Source organism: Dipodomys merriami, unplaced genomic scaffold, assembly GCF_024711535.1.
Source record: "Dipodomys merriami isolate MVZ:Mamm:240054 unplaced genomic scaffold, mDipMer1.0.p SCAF_8, whole genome shotgun sequence".
NCBI classification, from domain to species: Eukaryota; Metazoa; Chordata; class Mammalia; order Rodentia; family Heteromyidae; genus Dipodomys; species Dipodomys merriami.
In genome coordinates this window covers 35440674-35454862 of record NW_027206401.1, presented here as the reverse complement: position 1 = coordinate 35454862, position 14189 = coordinate 35440674, and the positions used below count along the sequence as shown (strand labels likewise).

The 14189-nt window shown below is 35.5% G+C and overlaps 1 protein-coding gene across 2 annotated transcripts in view; it reads left to right on the top strand.

The window, feature by feature from the left end:
• The first annotated feature begins 362 nt into the window (after positions 1-362).
• Lin28b (lin-28 homolog B) overlaps positions 363-14189 on the top strand; it is an 84980-nt gene continuing 71153 nt past the window's right edge. For both annotated transcript variants that reach the window (XM_070010538.1, XM_070010537.1), the window contains exons 1-2: positions 363-407; positions 7924-8111. In XM_070010538.1, coding sequence (XP_069866639.1) covers positions 374-407; positions 7924-8111 — 222 coding nt within the window. In that variant the 5' untranslated portion in view covers positions 363-373. The remainder of the gene's footprint in view (positions 408-7923; positions 8112-14189) is intronic.

Here is a 14189-nt window from a genome sequence, read left to right as displayed (position 1 = left end):
ATAGATTAAGATGGTTTTAACTGTGGTAAAGTACTTAGATTCTTGAATTAAAGTGTAAGAGATTAAAAAGTTTTAAAACTACATTGTTAATGAATCGATGACCTTTACTACATTTGAATAGTCTTGTTTAAAATGCTTTTACGGCCTATGTGTTTTAATAGCAATAAGACTCAAGTTTATACCAATTGGTTATCTAATTTTGCTAGGTGAGTCTTAAACTGTATACAAAAAAGTTTACAGGTCATTTCACAGAGTCAAAACCTGGGCATTTTATTGCTTTCTAATGAGCCATTAAGCTGAAGAAGAGGCACTTAAATAGGCAATTAATGTAGTACTGACTTGAGCTCTCTGATTTTAGGTTCTTCAGAAGACGATGAGGTCATTCAACCAGGTTTCATCAGCCCCAGGTTAGTCTGCTTTTTAAATTAAGTATTTTAAAATATTTTATTTAAGGTTTTAGAAGGTCACTAGGGACATGAGTAAACTTGATCAACCTTCATAATTTCTCCATTTTGATTTTCTACTTTAGCAAGATGGGTATGGTGTCCTACTATACACCACCCATAGCATACCTTTTATAAAACTGCTACTCCCACCACAACTCCATGTATGGCATCATTAACTCCTTTCTGCCTTGAGTTTAACAGTACTGGATTTTGTGATTCCTTTTTCCATTGGTAATAATAATAGATATTTAAATATGTAGAGAAAGGAAAAGTATTAATGACTTATTCATTGTTTTAAATTCTGAATAGTCACTGACAAATACCTGTTGAGTTTAAGTAAAAATTGAGACGTGATGCTGTTTTGTTTTCAAACAATTCATCATAAAAAAGTACAATACATTATAAACTTTTTTTTTTTTTTTTTTTTTTTTTTGGGTCTGGTCGTGGGGCCTGAACTCTGGGCCTGGGCGCTGTCCCTCAGCTCTTCAGCTCAAGGCCAGCACTCTACCTCTTGAGCCACAGAGCCACTTCCAGCTTTTTTCTTTTTGCTTATGTGGTGCTGAGGAATCAAACCCAGGGCCTCATGCATGCAAGGCAAGCACTCTACCACTGAGCCAACTTCCCAGCCCCATTATAAACTTTTTGAAGGAATTCCCCTTATTTGGGAAGCTTATTTATATTGTTTTTTACATACAAATATCAAATTTTGCTCATTATCCTACTGAAAAATTTAATATTTTTAAACCTAAATTTCTGATGCAGAAGTGTAGCTTTATATAATACCCATATTAACTTCCATAATATTATTATTAGGTAGTAATTTATTTGATAATGTTATTCATGATTCTGCCCTGGACTCAGTTCTTGACTAGTTGTCCATTGAAAGCACACATAAGAGCTGTGATAGAAGAATTCATAGCTACAAACAAAATGACACTATTATGAAACTTTCAGAGACTGAATAGCTAGGGAAAAGCAGTAAAGATCAAAGGTTTCAATGTTTGAAGAGTATGATAGGTATTGCTTTTTGACACTTTTTTTTCCCTGTAGCAAATCTTTGAACATGGAGATGATACTTCAATGTCTATTGTAGTAAATGAGGTTCTCAGAAGTTGCTACAATATTTTTATATACCAACTAGTTTTTTTTTTATTGATTATGACTTTCTCTGGAGGCAAATAGGTTAATACTGAGACATTTTTCTTTTCTGTTGGGAAATAATGTTTACACCGATGTGTTAACTGACTGCAATAAACTTTCATGTCTGTGTTTCCTTGTGATTAAAATGGGTGTTGGTAGAGGAAAGGTACTACTTTCACTAAAGCAAAAGTTTTTTTTTCTGGAGATTGAATTTTAAGTTGAAAGACTGCATATCAGTGGGGCCCATCTCCTCTTTGTGTAGATAAGAAAACTGAGGTCCTGAGAGGCTTAGAGAGTAGCCCAAGGCCACAAGATTAGTGAATGGGATCCAAACTCCCTGGCCTTCAATTTCTAGCTGTGTGGTTTTTACTCCACAGATTTACTTTCCACACAGACATCTTTAAAACCTGAACATTTCTTCTTTCCTTCTCTTTTACTACTCCTCTGTTTTTTCATCCCTTTTTTGTGTTCCTGCTCTTTTCTCCCAACTAAACTCAAAGTATAGATATTGACATCATACTTGGGTATTAAATAGCCATACTTTTTTTTCACTTGATTATTTCTTTTGGTCATAGGAAGTTTCAACTAATAAACCTTTATTTCTTTTGGAGAGGGAGAAATAAATGTGTACTTCAGTATTTCTCCCACATAGAGTTAGGGTTTTCTATCACTTCAAAAAGTTCTTTAAATTATTAAATGTATATGTTCAAATGATGTAGGTGAAAAATAATGCTTTTCATTTTTCAAACACATCATGAAATAATATAAAGCCTATTACTTTGTGAGTTTTCTAACCTGTTGCTATCTTAACTAAAATCAAGAGACAATATTTGCTGAGCATTTTTGAAAATATTTGGTAGGGTAATTCTAAAATTTAATTATTTCCTTTTTATTGGGAGAGAACCATGTTCATGTAAAAGGAAATTTTGTAATTAGTTTTTTTTCAAAAAGATATTCTATAAAATGATGTTCTTAAAACAATGACCCCTTTCTGAATTAAAAGTTGCTCTAAACCTTTACTGAAACAATCACTAACTAAAAAGAAAGAAGCCTTTCCAAATGTTTGTTTTATGAAGCTGTAAAGGCAAGGAATGGTAAACTTTAAAAAATTATGCTACTCAGTTCCACAATCATATGTAATTATTCTCAGAAATGCATTAAAATATTAAGAAAATGTTTAAGAGATTTGTCCCAACTATGAAAGATTCTAAAAGGAACAGTTTTTTTTTTTTTCTTTTTAAGCCATTGCATTTTGCTCCAGATAAGAAAGCCAAATAAGAACAGAATTGTGTTTTTGGAAACAAAAACAAAGTGCCCCCAGGTTCTGAAATGCCTCTCTATCAAAGCTCCTTGTCCGTTGCACCTTTTTTTTTGTGTGTGTGAAGAATGTTAAGAAAGTTGCTGCCAAGGTAGTTTGCAGAAATACAGTAAAACGTCGGTTTCCCGACGTGTGGGTAGACAATCTTTATGCGGGAAAGATCTTGCCAGAAACGACCTGGTTCCCCTAAATCCACCCTACCAGTAGTCCACCCCCTCCCGCAGGCGTTTGCAGATCTTTCAAAGGAAGGCTGGGGGCTTTTCTCCTGGCTTCCAGATAGTGGCAGCCGCTTGGGCTGGCTGAAGTCAGTTCCATTTTAAGCGTAGCATGGTAGAGACAGGAGCAGATATTTCTTAGGTTCTGATTCTTCCTTTCTCCTTGACTTTTCTTACCTTAGTAGCCCTAAGGTCTGGGATCTCATAACAGGATCAAATTATAAATGATATATTTTGGAGATTTAGTGAGGATACTAGATTGTGCCTTGTGTTTTTGCTTTGGTAGTCAAAGCACCTTTTTCGTTTCTTTGTTCTTAGGACGGAGTGACAGTGCCTTAATTAGTAAGATAGCACCAGCCTTGTTTGGAATGCCTGATTTCTAGAAAGGAGGTGATAGGATAGATAAAGAGAAAAGTGATACAAGATGGAAAGGTGAGAAGTTGCAGGCTGGAGGTGGAGGGAATGAGGGGAAAGGAAGGAGAAAGGCAAGGAAAAGAGCCCATGCTGCTTGTGAACGCGCTGCAAACCTAATGCTGGGGCTGCAGCCCCAGTTGGTGGTGTGGGGAGGAAGGGTGGAGTCGGACACTGCAGTGCCACAGCCCCTCCCCCTAGTTTTAAGAAGAACTGAAGCATTGTTTCTTAGTTTAATAAAAGTCACTCCTTGCTTCTACTAGAAAACAACGATGGTGGGCTCTGGCTCTTCTTTAGCTCTTTGCATTGTATTATGGAGAGGAGGGGGCTGACAAACTGTGAACCTCTTTTAAAATGGGGAAACCTAAGCTTGTGACAATTAAAGGACATATGGCTGATTATTTCTTGGATTCTAGACCTACTGCATTGATGATTTTTTTTTGTAGCTGCTTGAATTAATTTTAAAGACATTTCGAAAGAACTATGATATACAAAGCTATAAAACATTTGGCTTTAACAGGTATAAAACATGCGTTTTGAGTCAAACACAGGTCTTTCTGGCACTAAAAACAAGTAGGAAATGAGAAAAAAATTAAAACCAGAAGACTTCAGGAAGGTGACAAATTGAAAAGCATTGTAGGAGACTCACAGGACCTTTTTATGTGAAAGAAGCACTCTGAGCTTTAAGAGCTTATGGTCAGTTTATAAAAGGATCTTAGGCTCAAAAGATTTGGGAAAGGGGGAGAAAAGACAAATCTATTTAAAAGATTATGCCATGTCCTTGAATTGGTGAGATTCTTTACTTTTCTGCCTTTCCAACTCCCTTCTCTTCCCTTTTCTTTCTTTTTTCAGCCTTCTACCACTTTACCCCCTTTCTTTATCCCATCCCCACAGTATGTAAATTTGCCTTAAATTCTTTGTGAATGAATTTTAGGATTCTCTGGGTTCCCAGTTGGAAAAAGCCTTCTACACAACTTGAAAGGCTGATGTCCCTCTCAGGAAATGAATGAGTCGATAACCTCTGACACCAGTGGCCAGTCCAGTGAACCCTACCTTAATTCCTCTAATACTGGAGGCCCCTAATCAGGCATAATGTGAATTTCATAACTATGCAATCCAATATTGTTCAGCTGTGGTATTCCAGTTACTTATATATTGATGGGTTTGAATTTTGTCAAATTTAGTTTAGGATTCAGAATACAGTTTTTGTGTTTCTGACCTCTGTGATTAATGATTTTTTGTGATTTTTCTAATGAAAAACAAATGATGATAAAACATTATTTACCATGAATATTAAACAAAACCAAACTACACTGCCCTGTGAATTTTTTGATAATTACTTTTAGTAAATAATAGCACTTCATCCCAATTTAATACTTTTTCAGATTATTTTTCCCAATACTAGATGTTATTTTAAGTAATTCTTTAAAATACAAAATAGCTTTTTATTTTGTAGTAAAATACTTTTATATTTATAACTATAATTAAAGTTTTGTATTTAATGTCTACCTTATAATTTAATGCTACCTTATAAGTCAATAATAAGTGTAATAATGTTTCCATTGAAAATGTCTAATAAATTTTTTGTTAATAAATATTTTTTTCAGAGTGTGGAACTTTTGTTACACTAACAGAACATTTGGGTTTTTATACTTTTGCCTTTTCTGCTAGCTGACACATTATTCCCATCAAAATAAAAACTTGCCTTCTTCCCTGAGAATAACAAAAGAAATAAACAGATGAAACATATTTACAAATTAAACAGTTGTGATTGACATTTTTGATCATACCCCCCTGAAAATACTATTTTTGTATGCATCCATTCTTTCAGATCTGAACCAATGAAATTTATTTTTAGTTGCTTGAGTGAAAAAGGTGTTTATAGGTGTGTGTGTGTTTTCAATAGCTTTTGCAGGCAGAATCCCAACATTTTAGGTTGTGCGAAACACTGTGGGCTTGCTTGAAGACCTGGGGAGGGAGCTTGCAGGGCATGGCCGGCCGGGCATGGTGGGGGAGGGTCAGCTGGTAGCCTTGCCTAAGGGAAGTGGTATCTGTACAGTTAGTTTTTCCTTAAACTGCTTGTTTAAGAAAATGGGGGTTGGGTTGGAGGAAGACTGGTGGGTGCCTTTTAATGCTTCTAACTGGGTGATATTTTGTATTTTAAAGTAAAACATTTCTAGGTAAACTCTGATGCCCACTAGAATATTCGATCACCACCCTCGAATAGTAACCATCTTTTAAGCCACTTTGAAAAGTAGAAACTAAGCATTTGAAACTTGGGGATCAATGCGGAAGGAACAAGAGGAGTTTAATCCGCTATTAAATTTTCGTTTAATTCACCTCTTCTCCTCGACGACATGGAGGTGATACCTTTAAAGGCAGGCTCCAGTCACTATTTTAGGAGCTTACCTTGTCCCCGGGCCCCTCTTTCCACACCCACCCGCACCAAGGCCGGCTTTTCCTCCCCCACCTCTTTCTCCCGCTGGGCTTTGCTGCCTCCTCCCTTGGCAGCTCCTCTTCACCTCCCCTGCCCTGCTCCCCTCCCCCTCCAGCTCTCTGTCTCTTGCTCTTGGGGAACAATCGCCACTGATTGAGGTTCACTCTATGTTCGGCTGGAAAACTGGGTTGTTATTTAGGAAGTCATTAATCACATCTCCTCCCCCGGAAAGAGATGGCGGAGAAACCTGTGAAGTACAATTCCTTACCAGTCCTTTGTAAAACTGTTCTGAAATGATGAACCTAGATAGGATCTGATTGCCTGAAGGTAATAACGATTTTTTTCTGGCAGAATTTTTATTTTAAATTTGAAAAAAAATTCAGGCCATATTAGGTAATGATGTGCTTTTTGGCTTTTTGGTCGCCGTGTTTTTTTGTTTTAAATCAGTATCTGAAGCTTAATGAAGATGTAATTAGGTTTAAACTAGTCTTTTATAAATTATGCGTTTTCATCTAAGAATTAAATTATCCCAAGGAGGTACACTGCGAGGAGTTGCTGAACTCCTAGGGGAAAGAAAAATCAGAATATCAGTTGCTCTATTTAAATGGCTCGCCCCCATGAGCTTATTGAGATAGACTTGTGTGCAGGGCACGCGTGTGCACATTTATGACTGCCGTTTTTCCTAAATCCACTACTCTCAAGGACCCGCTATTGTGTTTAAATAGAAGCACAAAATCAGCATTCTGATTAATCATTAAGGAGGTTCCTAAATTGTCCTTCAGATAACATGTTTGAGCTTTTTCCGTATTCATTCATAAATTATTTTGATGTCAGCGCAGATGAAATGGCGATTGGTTATCTCTTCCTCTTGCCAGCCCCTTAAGGATCCGAGGTGAAATTAGTAGCAAGAAAGCATGTAATTGACAAAGTCACGTGTGCTCAGGGGGGCCAGAAACTGGAGAGAGCAGAGGGGAAAAAAAAATCAAAAGAAGGAAAGCACATTAGACCATGCGAGCTAAATTTGTGATCGCAGAAAATCAAGATGTTAGATTGATGCAGAAGATCACTCCGTTCCAAAGGGAAAGTTTTCATCTTACGAGTTTGGCGCTGAGGGCCGGTGGGGCAACATGGCCGAAGGTTAATTTTCTTTTCTATTGTTTTACTGTGATTTTCTTCCTTCTTTTCTCTCCCTATCCCCTTTCTCACCCTTCTCTGCCCATCTCCCCCTTCCCCTTTACCCTAATACTAGGGCATTAACTCCCCACCCCTGCATCTCCAATGGGTCTTTCTGCAAACCTATTGTTACAGATCTCCAAAAATGTTTTGTACCGCCCACATTGATTCACAACTTGAAAAGCTTTCAGGGGGCTATTGTTTGAATTGTGTGAGTGTGATTAAGCGCAGTTTCAGTTAGTGAGCCCAAGAAAACTTTTATACACCTGCCTCCTCCCCCATTCTACCCCAACTTTAATTGAAAGTTGTGTGTGGGGGCGGGGAGGGGAATGCACATTGCAAATTCACTGCTGTGGCATGTGCATTACCTACTAGTTCTAATCATCTTCAGGATTTTGATTTCCCTTTTCTCCTTGCGCCCACCAGAGAAAATAGTTTCTAGGAAATTTTTCTTTGTGAATGGGATCAATGTTAAATCAGCAACATGCAAGTAAAGTATGGCATGCTGAACTGTATTTGGCTGAGAAAACGGAGTTAAATGAAAACAGTACACGTATGTACAGAAACATGGAAGTTGGTGTGATCGATAGAACCCTGTGGCTTTCCGCTTCCCTTTTAACCCTTTTCATTTAAATATTTTATGTAGAAGGAATCAAACCGTTTACTTTCTCTATTTTTTTTTTAAAGCTACTCTCCTTTCCCCAAGCATTTTTTTTTCCCTCTCACATTGAACACAGTATGGAACTAACTGACTTTTTTTTTTTTTGTCTTGTTCCATCTCAGGCGGGGCAAGCAAAGGTGGTGGAGAAGAGCCCGGGAAACTGCCAGAGCAGGCAGAAGAGGAATCCCAGGTTTTGCATGGAACTGGCCACTGTAAGTGGTTCAATGTGCGCATGGGATTTGGATTCATCTCTATGATAAATCGAGAAGGACGCCCCTTGGATATTCCAGTTGATGTATTTGTACACCAAGTAAGCCAAACTTTTTTCCACTTCACCATTTTCCATGTGGAAGATTTGATATGTAGTTTTGTTAATATACATACAATAATATTCCCTTTGGTATTGAAAGATAAAATCCTCCTTAAAATCATGTGATAGTACTGTTTGTAGGAAAAATGTGTGAGCTCCTCTCAGGATATCTTTTTCTAAACAGAAAGTGAAATCTTTCAAATTTCACTACTTCATTCCTCTTCATTCAACAGCAAAATTGCATTTTGGTAGCTTCCGGTATCATTGATTGCAGCATACTCAGTCCTCCAGGTTTAGTGAATGAATTAAAAACATGAATGAAGAAACAATAATTATTTGAGGTTTTTTAAATATAGAAAAAACATTTTGATATTGTAAGAAATGTATATATGTTTCTCATATTTTAGATATCAGTAATCACAGTAGCTCCATGTATTATCCCTGTCATCCCTGTAGTCATTTGTAGATTCAGATCAGAATAATTTAATTTCATAGTAAGATGAAATAGAACAGTGTTGCCTGGAATGGATTTGAAGAAATGCCAGAGAGCATTCTTGGTGCTTGGTGTAGAACATTGGTCCAAGCATACTATCTCTTTAAGAGCCTGAACTGGGGGGAAAAATGTGGCCAAAGGAGGCTCTAGATGGTGTGTTTAAAATGTGCTGGTCTACTATTTGGAGATTGAGTAATTGTGTTGTAATTTCTAAAGATGTTTTAAATACCAAATGTTCATCATGACTTCTCATTTAAAAAACTATGTCTGTTAATCTCTTTGTAGTAAAAAACGGTGCTTATAGTTTGCAAGTCTGTTTCATCATGAGACTGAAATATAAACTCTCAAGTAAATTAATTGAATTAATTGTTGGAAATAAAGAGGATCAGGAGTAAAGCGGGTATTTTTGCTTGACTTCTAAGTTTGAAAGAATTAAAGGAATGGCTATTTACACTGCAAGTTGACTGACATAGATGCATACCTGAAATACTTAGCATCTCTTAAAAAAGGGTATGTTTATTTTATACTGTGTTGTCTGTTCCTGGTACTATTACCATCTCCCTGCAACCCTTCCCCCATAAATATCTTCAAATCGCATATATAAACAATAGGAACATATGAAACGATTCTGTTTTGATCTGTTGTTCTGTGGTGCTTTAGTAGTTCCCTGACCTTACTAAATACAGTGTTTTCCTTTCCTACCAACCTGGGCATCATTACTGGCTATTCAAATGTGAATTTAAAGGGATTTAAATAAAGAACAGGAGTCTACATATAGCATACTGAATTTTTTTACTTCCTGCTTTGTATTTAAAAATAATGAGCTTTTATTCTCCTATGGATGGCTGAAATCATTGATGAATTATTTTTCTCTCAGGTTCTTGCTTCTTCCTTTGAACCTTCTTTTGGTTGTTAAATTTTTCTTTACGATCTCATAAATTTGTTTTATTGATCAAGGAAAACAATAGCACTTTTCTTTTTTGTTTGGTAACACTTTGTTATAATTGATTTTGCATATTTTTAAAAAAAACTTCAAATACTATTTAACCAGTGCTAATGTATAGAATCATAAGACATCTGAATTTAATCTGTTTAGCAGTTGTTGTTAAACATTCCTGCATCAACTGAATTTAAAAAATATATTGGTAGCAACATTTTTTATATATAGCTAACAATTTCTTGATTATTATTTGTTTCACTTTAATCTTCTGTCCTTCATCTATCATGTATATATAAAAAGGGAAGTATTGAATGATGCCTAAAGAACTTAATGAATAATTACTTTGAAGAAGGCAGAAATCCTACTGATTTCAGCCAGGCAACTACAAGTAATAGGTAGATTGCCTTAAATGATCTGTATGAAATTGTCTGAGCATGTTTTACAGAATCATGTGTAGTTCATGGCTCTTTGATAAATTTTTGAAAACGTAAAAAGAATTTCAGCTGTCATTTTTATTGTATATTTTTGAAAACATGCCAGGCTCTCTCTCTCTCTCTCTCTCTCTCTCTCTCTCAATATATATGATTTTTTACATTGTATCTCTGTGCTGTTTTGTTAATGCACGAATACACATGATAGATAATTAGAAATTTTAAATGTTCAGCTGGGCCAGTGTCTGCAAATCATGTTATATGTGTGATAGGTATATAGGTGTATCCCCAAAAGTACAGATGTTATTGAATTTCTTTTTTAAGTATTTAAATGAATTTTTAATATTACATATTGGGGAAATAAAAATTATTTTAGTTTCTTTTTTAATTTTTTATTGTGAACACACTGTACAGAGGGGTTTATTTTAGTTTCTTTAAAATAATATTTGAACTTCATGCAAAGGTACCCAGGATTTTTTTTCTTTTTCTAAAAATATTGACCCCCCCAAAAAAAAGTATATCTAAACAATTCAGTTGCTGTGAAATGAGGAGGGTGTGTGTGTGTGTGTGTGTGTGTGTGTGTGTGTGTGTGTGTATTTTGATAGAAGCCTAGATTTATTACCTAATGTTATTTAAAAATTATTGGCATTAATGTAATTAACATATCCTGTAGTACTTGTGATATCTAAATCCTAACGTTGAAAGATGTACTTAGGTGTTATACTGTCACTATCTGATAGACATTTTGGTAAATGCAGTGAGATTCTGCTATTGGAGAATAGTGTGTGACACTGGTGGTTTAAAAGGACAGTCTGCTGGGTGCTGGTGGCTCATGCCTCTGTAATCCTAGCTACTCAGGAGGCTGAGATCTGAGGATCACCGTTCAAAGCCAGCTTGGGATGGAAAGTCTGTGAGACTATCTTCAATAAACTACTCAGAAAAAGCCAGAAGTGGCACTGTGGTTCAAGTAGTAGAGCTCTTGCCTTGAGCAAAAGAATTTCAGGGAGGCTGGGAATGTGGCTTAGTGGTATTGTGCTTACCTACCATGCATGAAGCCCTGGGTTCGATTCCTCAGTACCATATAAATAGAAAAAGCTGGAATTGGCGCTGTGGCTCAAGAGGTAGAGTGCTAGCTTTGAGCAAAAGAAGCTCAGGGACTGTCCAGGCCCTGAGTTCAAGCCCCAGGACTGGCAAGAAAGAAAGTCTTCACAAAGAAGCTCAGGGACATGGCCAGGCCCAGAGTTCAGGTCAAGGACTGGTAAAAAATAAGTAAAATAAAAGGACAGTCTAACTTTTCTAACTGGTAAATGTTCACATTTTTGTGGGTGGAAAAGATATGTTAATAATGTTATAATTGTAATTTGTAGTTATAATTTATAGAATTTAATAATGAATATTATATTCTATAAAAAATTGACAAAAATATAAATAATGTATAAGTTTTGTCATGTTACTCTGTTTTGGTGGTTGTCCTTAAAATATTTAATTGAAGTTTGAGTTTTTTGATGGTGATTCAAGTTGTAAAATAGGATAATTTTTCGAAATGTTCTAATTCATTCCAAAACTCAAAGATTTGTCTCAGTTGGAGCATTTATGGTTTCTGCAGATTTGAAAGATTCTTACTAAGATTCTTACCTTAGTAGAATGTAGTTTTTTGTTTTGTTTTGTTTTTTTTTTTTTGTTTCTTTTTGTCAGTCATGTGGCTTCCAACTCTGGGTCTGGGTGAAGTCCCTGAGCTTCTTTTGCTCAAGGCTAGCACTTTACCACTTGAGCCACAGCACCATTTCTGGCTTTTTCTGTGTATGTGGTACTGAGAAATTGAACCCAGGGCATCATGCATGCTAGGCAAGCACTCTGCCACTAAGCCACATTCCTAGCCCTACCACTTGATCTCAAGGCTAGTGCTCTACCACTTAAGCCACAATGCCACTTCTAGAATGTAATTTTTTATAAGTGCAAATAATTAATAATTAGTTTGTTAGTAAGTTAAAAAAAAGTGTTTATAATTAGATGGTATGCTAACATGTCTAAGTTACCTGGAAAAGGTGAGTGGCAGGACTTTTTGGAATGTAAGTTTTTAATAGAACAAACAGTTCATGACATCTTAGAGGACTTGAATGCTAATTAAATGTTAGTCATTTTTCTGAAAAAAGGCAGTGTTACTTAATAAACTACCTGTTGATATTTATAGATCATGTAAATTGCCTTTACATAGATCTTGAATCTATCTTCAAAATATATCTCACCTAAGAAAATAGTATCAAATTTTGTTTTCTTCTGGAAAAGTATAGCATTCAATTTTCTTAATGACCTCTCATTAGCTTATTTGCATAATAAAAATCATTACACATGGGACTTATGTGAATTTGGAATTTATTGCTTTGATATGTGATGTAAAGAATTTTTATCTCATAAGTTGTACAAATTTTTTCCAGAGGGAAAAAGCAGTAAGTGAAACATTTATTGCATTTGGATTTTGTTTTGTTTGTGCTAATCCTGGAGCTTGAACTCAAAGCCTAGGTGCTGTCCTTGAGCTTTGTTGTTCAAGACTAGTACTCTTAACACTTTAGTCACAGCTCTACTTCTGGGTCCTTTTGGTGGATAATTGGAGATTAGGGACTTTCCTTCCTAGATTAGTTTTGAACTTCAATCCTCAGATCTCAGCCTCCTGGTACCTGGGATGACAGGTGTGAGCCACCCATGCCTGCCTTGCATGTGGTTTTGAAATAATCACTTTTCAAGTATTGGTGTTTTCTTACACTTTTTATTTCTGACTCACAGTTTTTATATTTTATGGATAATAAAAATATCCATATTACAGAGATTCTATATGTTTTGTGTTTCTTTTGTTATGTGGCTTAGAAAACATCTTATGAAGTAAATTTATTTTCAAACTAGTTTTTTTTTCTGGTGCCAGAATCAAACTGAGCCTCAGGCATGTTAAGTGAACTGTTTACCACAGAGGTACATTTCCAGTCCCACATAGCAATTGTAAAAATAATTTTGATAGACATCCTGGTCTGAGCCTCTAATTTCAGAATTCTGTAAGATAAATATATTCATGATTTTGAAACCTGTTTGGGCATGTAGTAAGACCTATCCCAAAGAAAATTTGTAATCTTACTGCTATGATCATTAACATTTACAACTCATTTATAAGGCAAGTTATATATTTTCATATTCTGAAGATAGATTTGAATCTATGAGAAATTGAAAATGATTTTCCCAGTTGATCACTTCAGAAGAATGGCAAACTAAAACCCTTTCAAACTGTTTAATCATAAAATTCAGCACATTTAAGTCATCACCATTTTGTAATACTTTATCATAGCTTCAAAGATACTGAATACTTTCCTTTGGAATCACCAATAAAGGGTTTCCCCTTCTTTTTTTGTATACTTAAATTTTAAAAGATGCCCTTATTATTACTTTAAACTTAAATGTGAATCAGATATATATTTAAGACACAGTTGTGTTTCTTAATTTGTTTTTCTATTTTTAATTGTTGCTGAAGATTGAGCCTAAAGTCTTGCTTGCTCATTCTAAGCCACAAGACCTTTCACTTTTTCAAGATTTTTTTTCACACATAGTTTAAGATATGGAGATTGTCTTGTACCTCTCTTACACACCTAACATCTCCCACTATCAACATCTTTTACCAGCATAGTACATTTGTTACAAATGACCAGTTTTACTTTGATTCATCATAGTCTCCCAAAGTCCATTCTGTACATTAGGGTTAGTTTTTGGTTTATATACTTTAAAAACAACTAATTTAGAATTTATTTTTAAATACTTATTACCATCAATTAGTTGTAAAAGGCGATACAGTTTGAATTGTTCATATATGCATACAATGTATTCTACCCCTTCCTCCCCCCTTTTCCATACATTGTTCTGTTCCTTTTTTTTTTTTTTATTCCTGAAGCACCACTCATAGTAAGTGAAATATCTCAAACTTTTTTTTTTTTTTTTTTTTTTTTGCCAGTCCTGGGGCCCTGGGGCTTGAACTCAGGGCCTGGGTACTGTCCCTGAGTTCTTTGGGTTAAGGCTGGCACTTTACCTCTTGAGCCACAGCACCACTTCTGGCATTTTTGTTTTGTTTATGTGGTACTGAGGAATTGAACATAGCACTTTACCACTAAGCCACATTCCCAGCCCTCAAACATTTTTTTTTTTAAAGTAGACAAGTGACAAAACACTTACAAGTATTT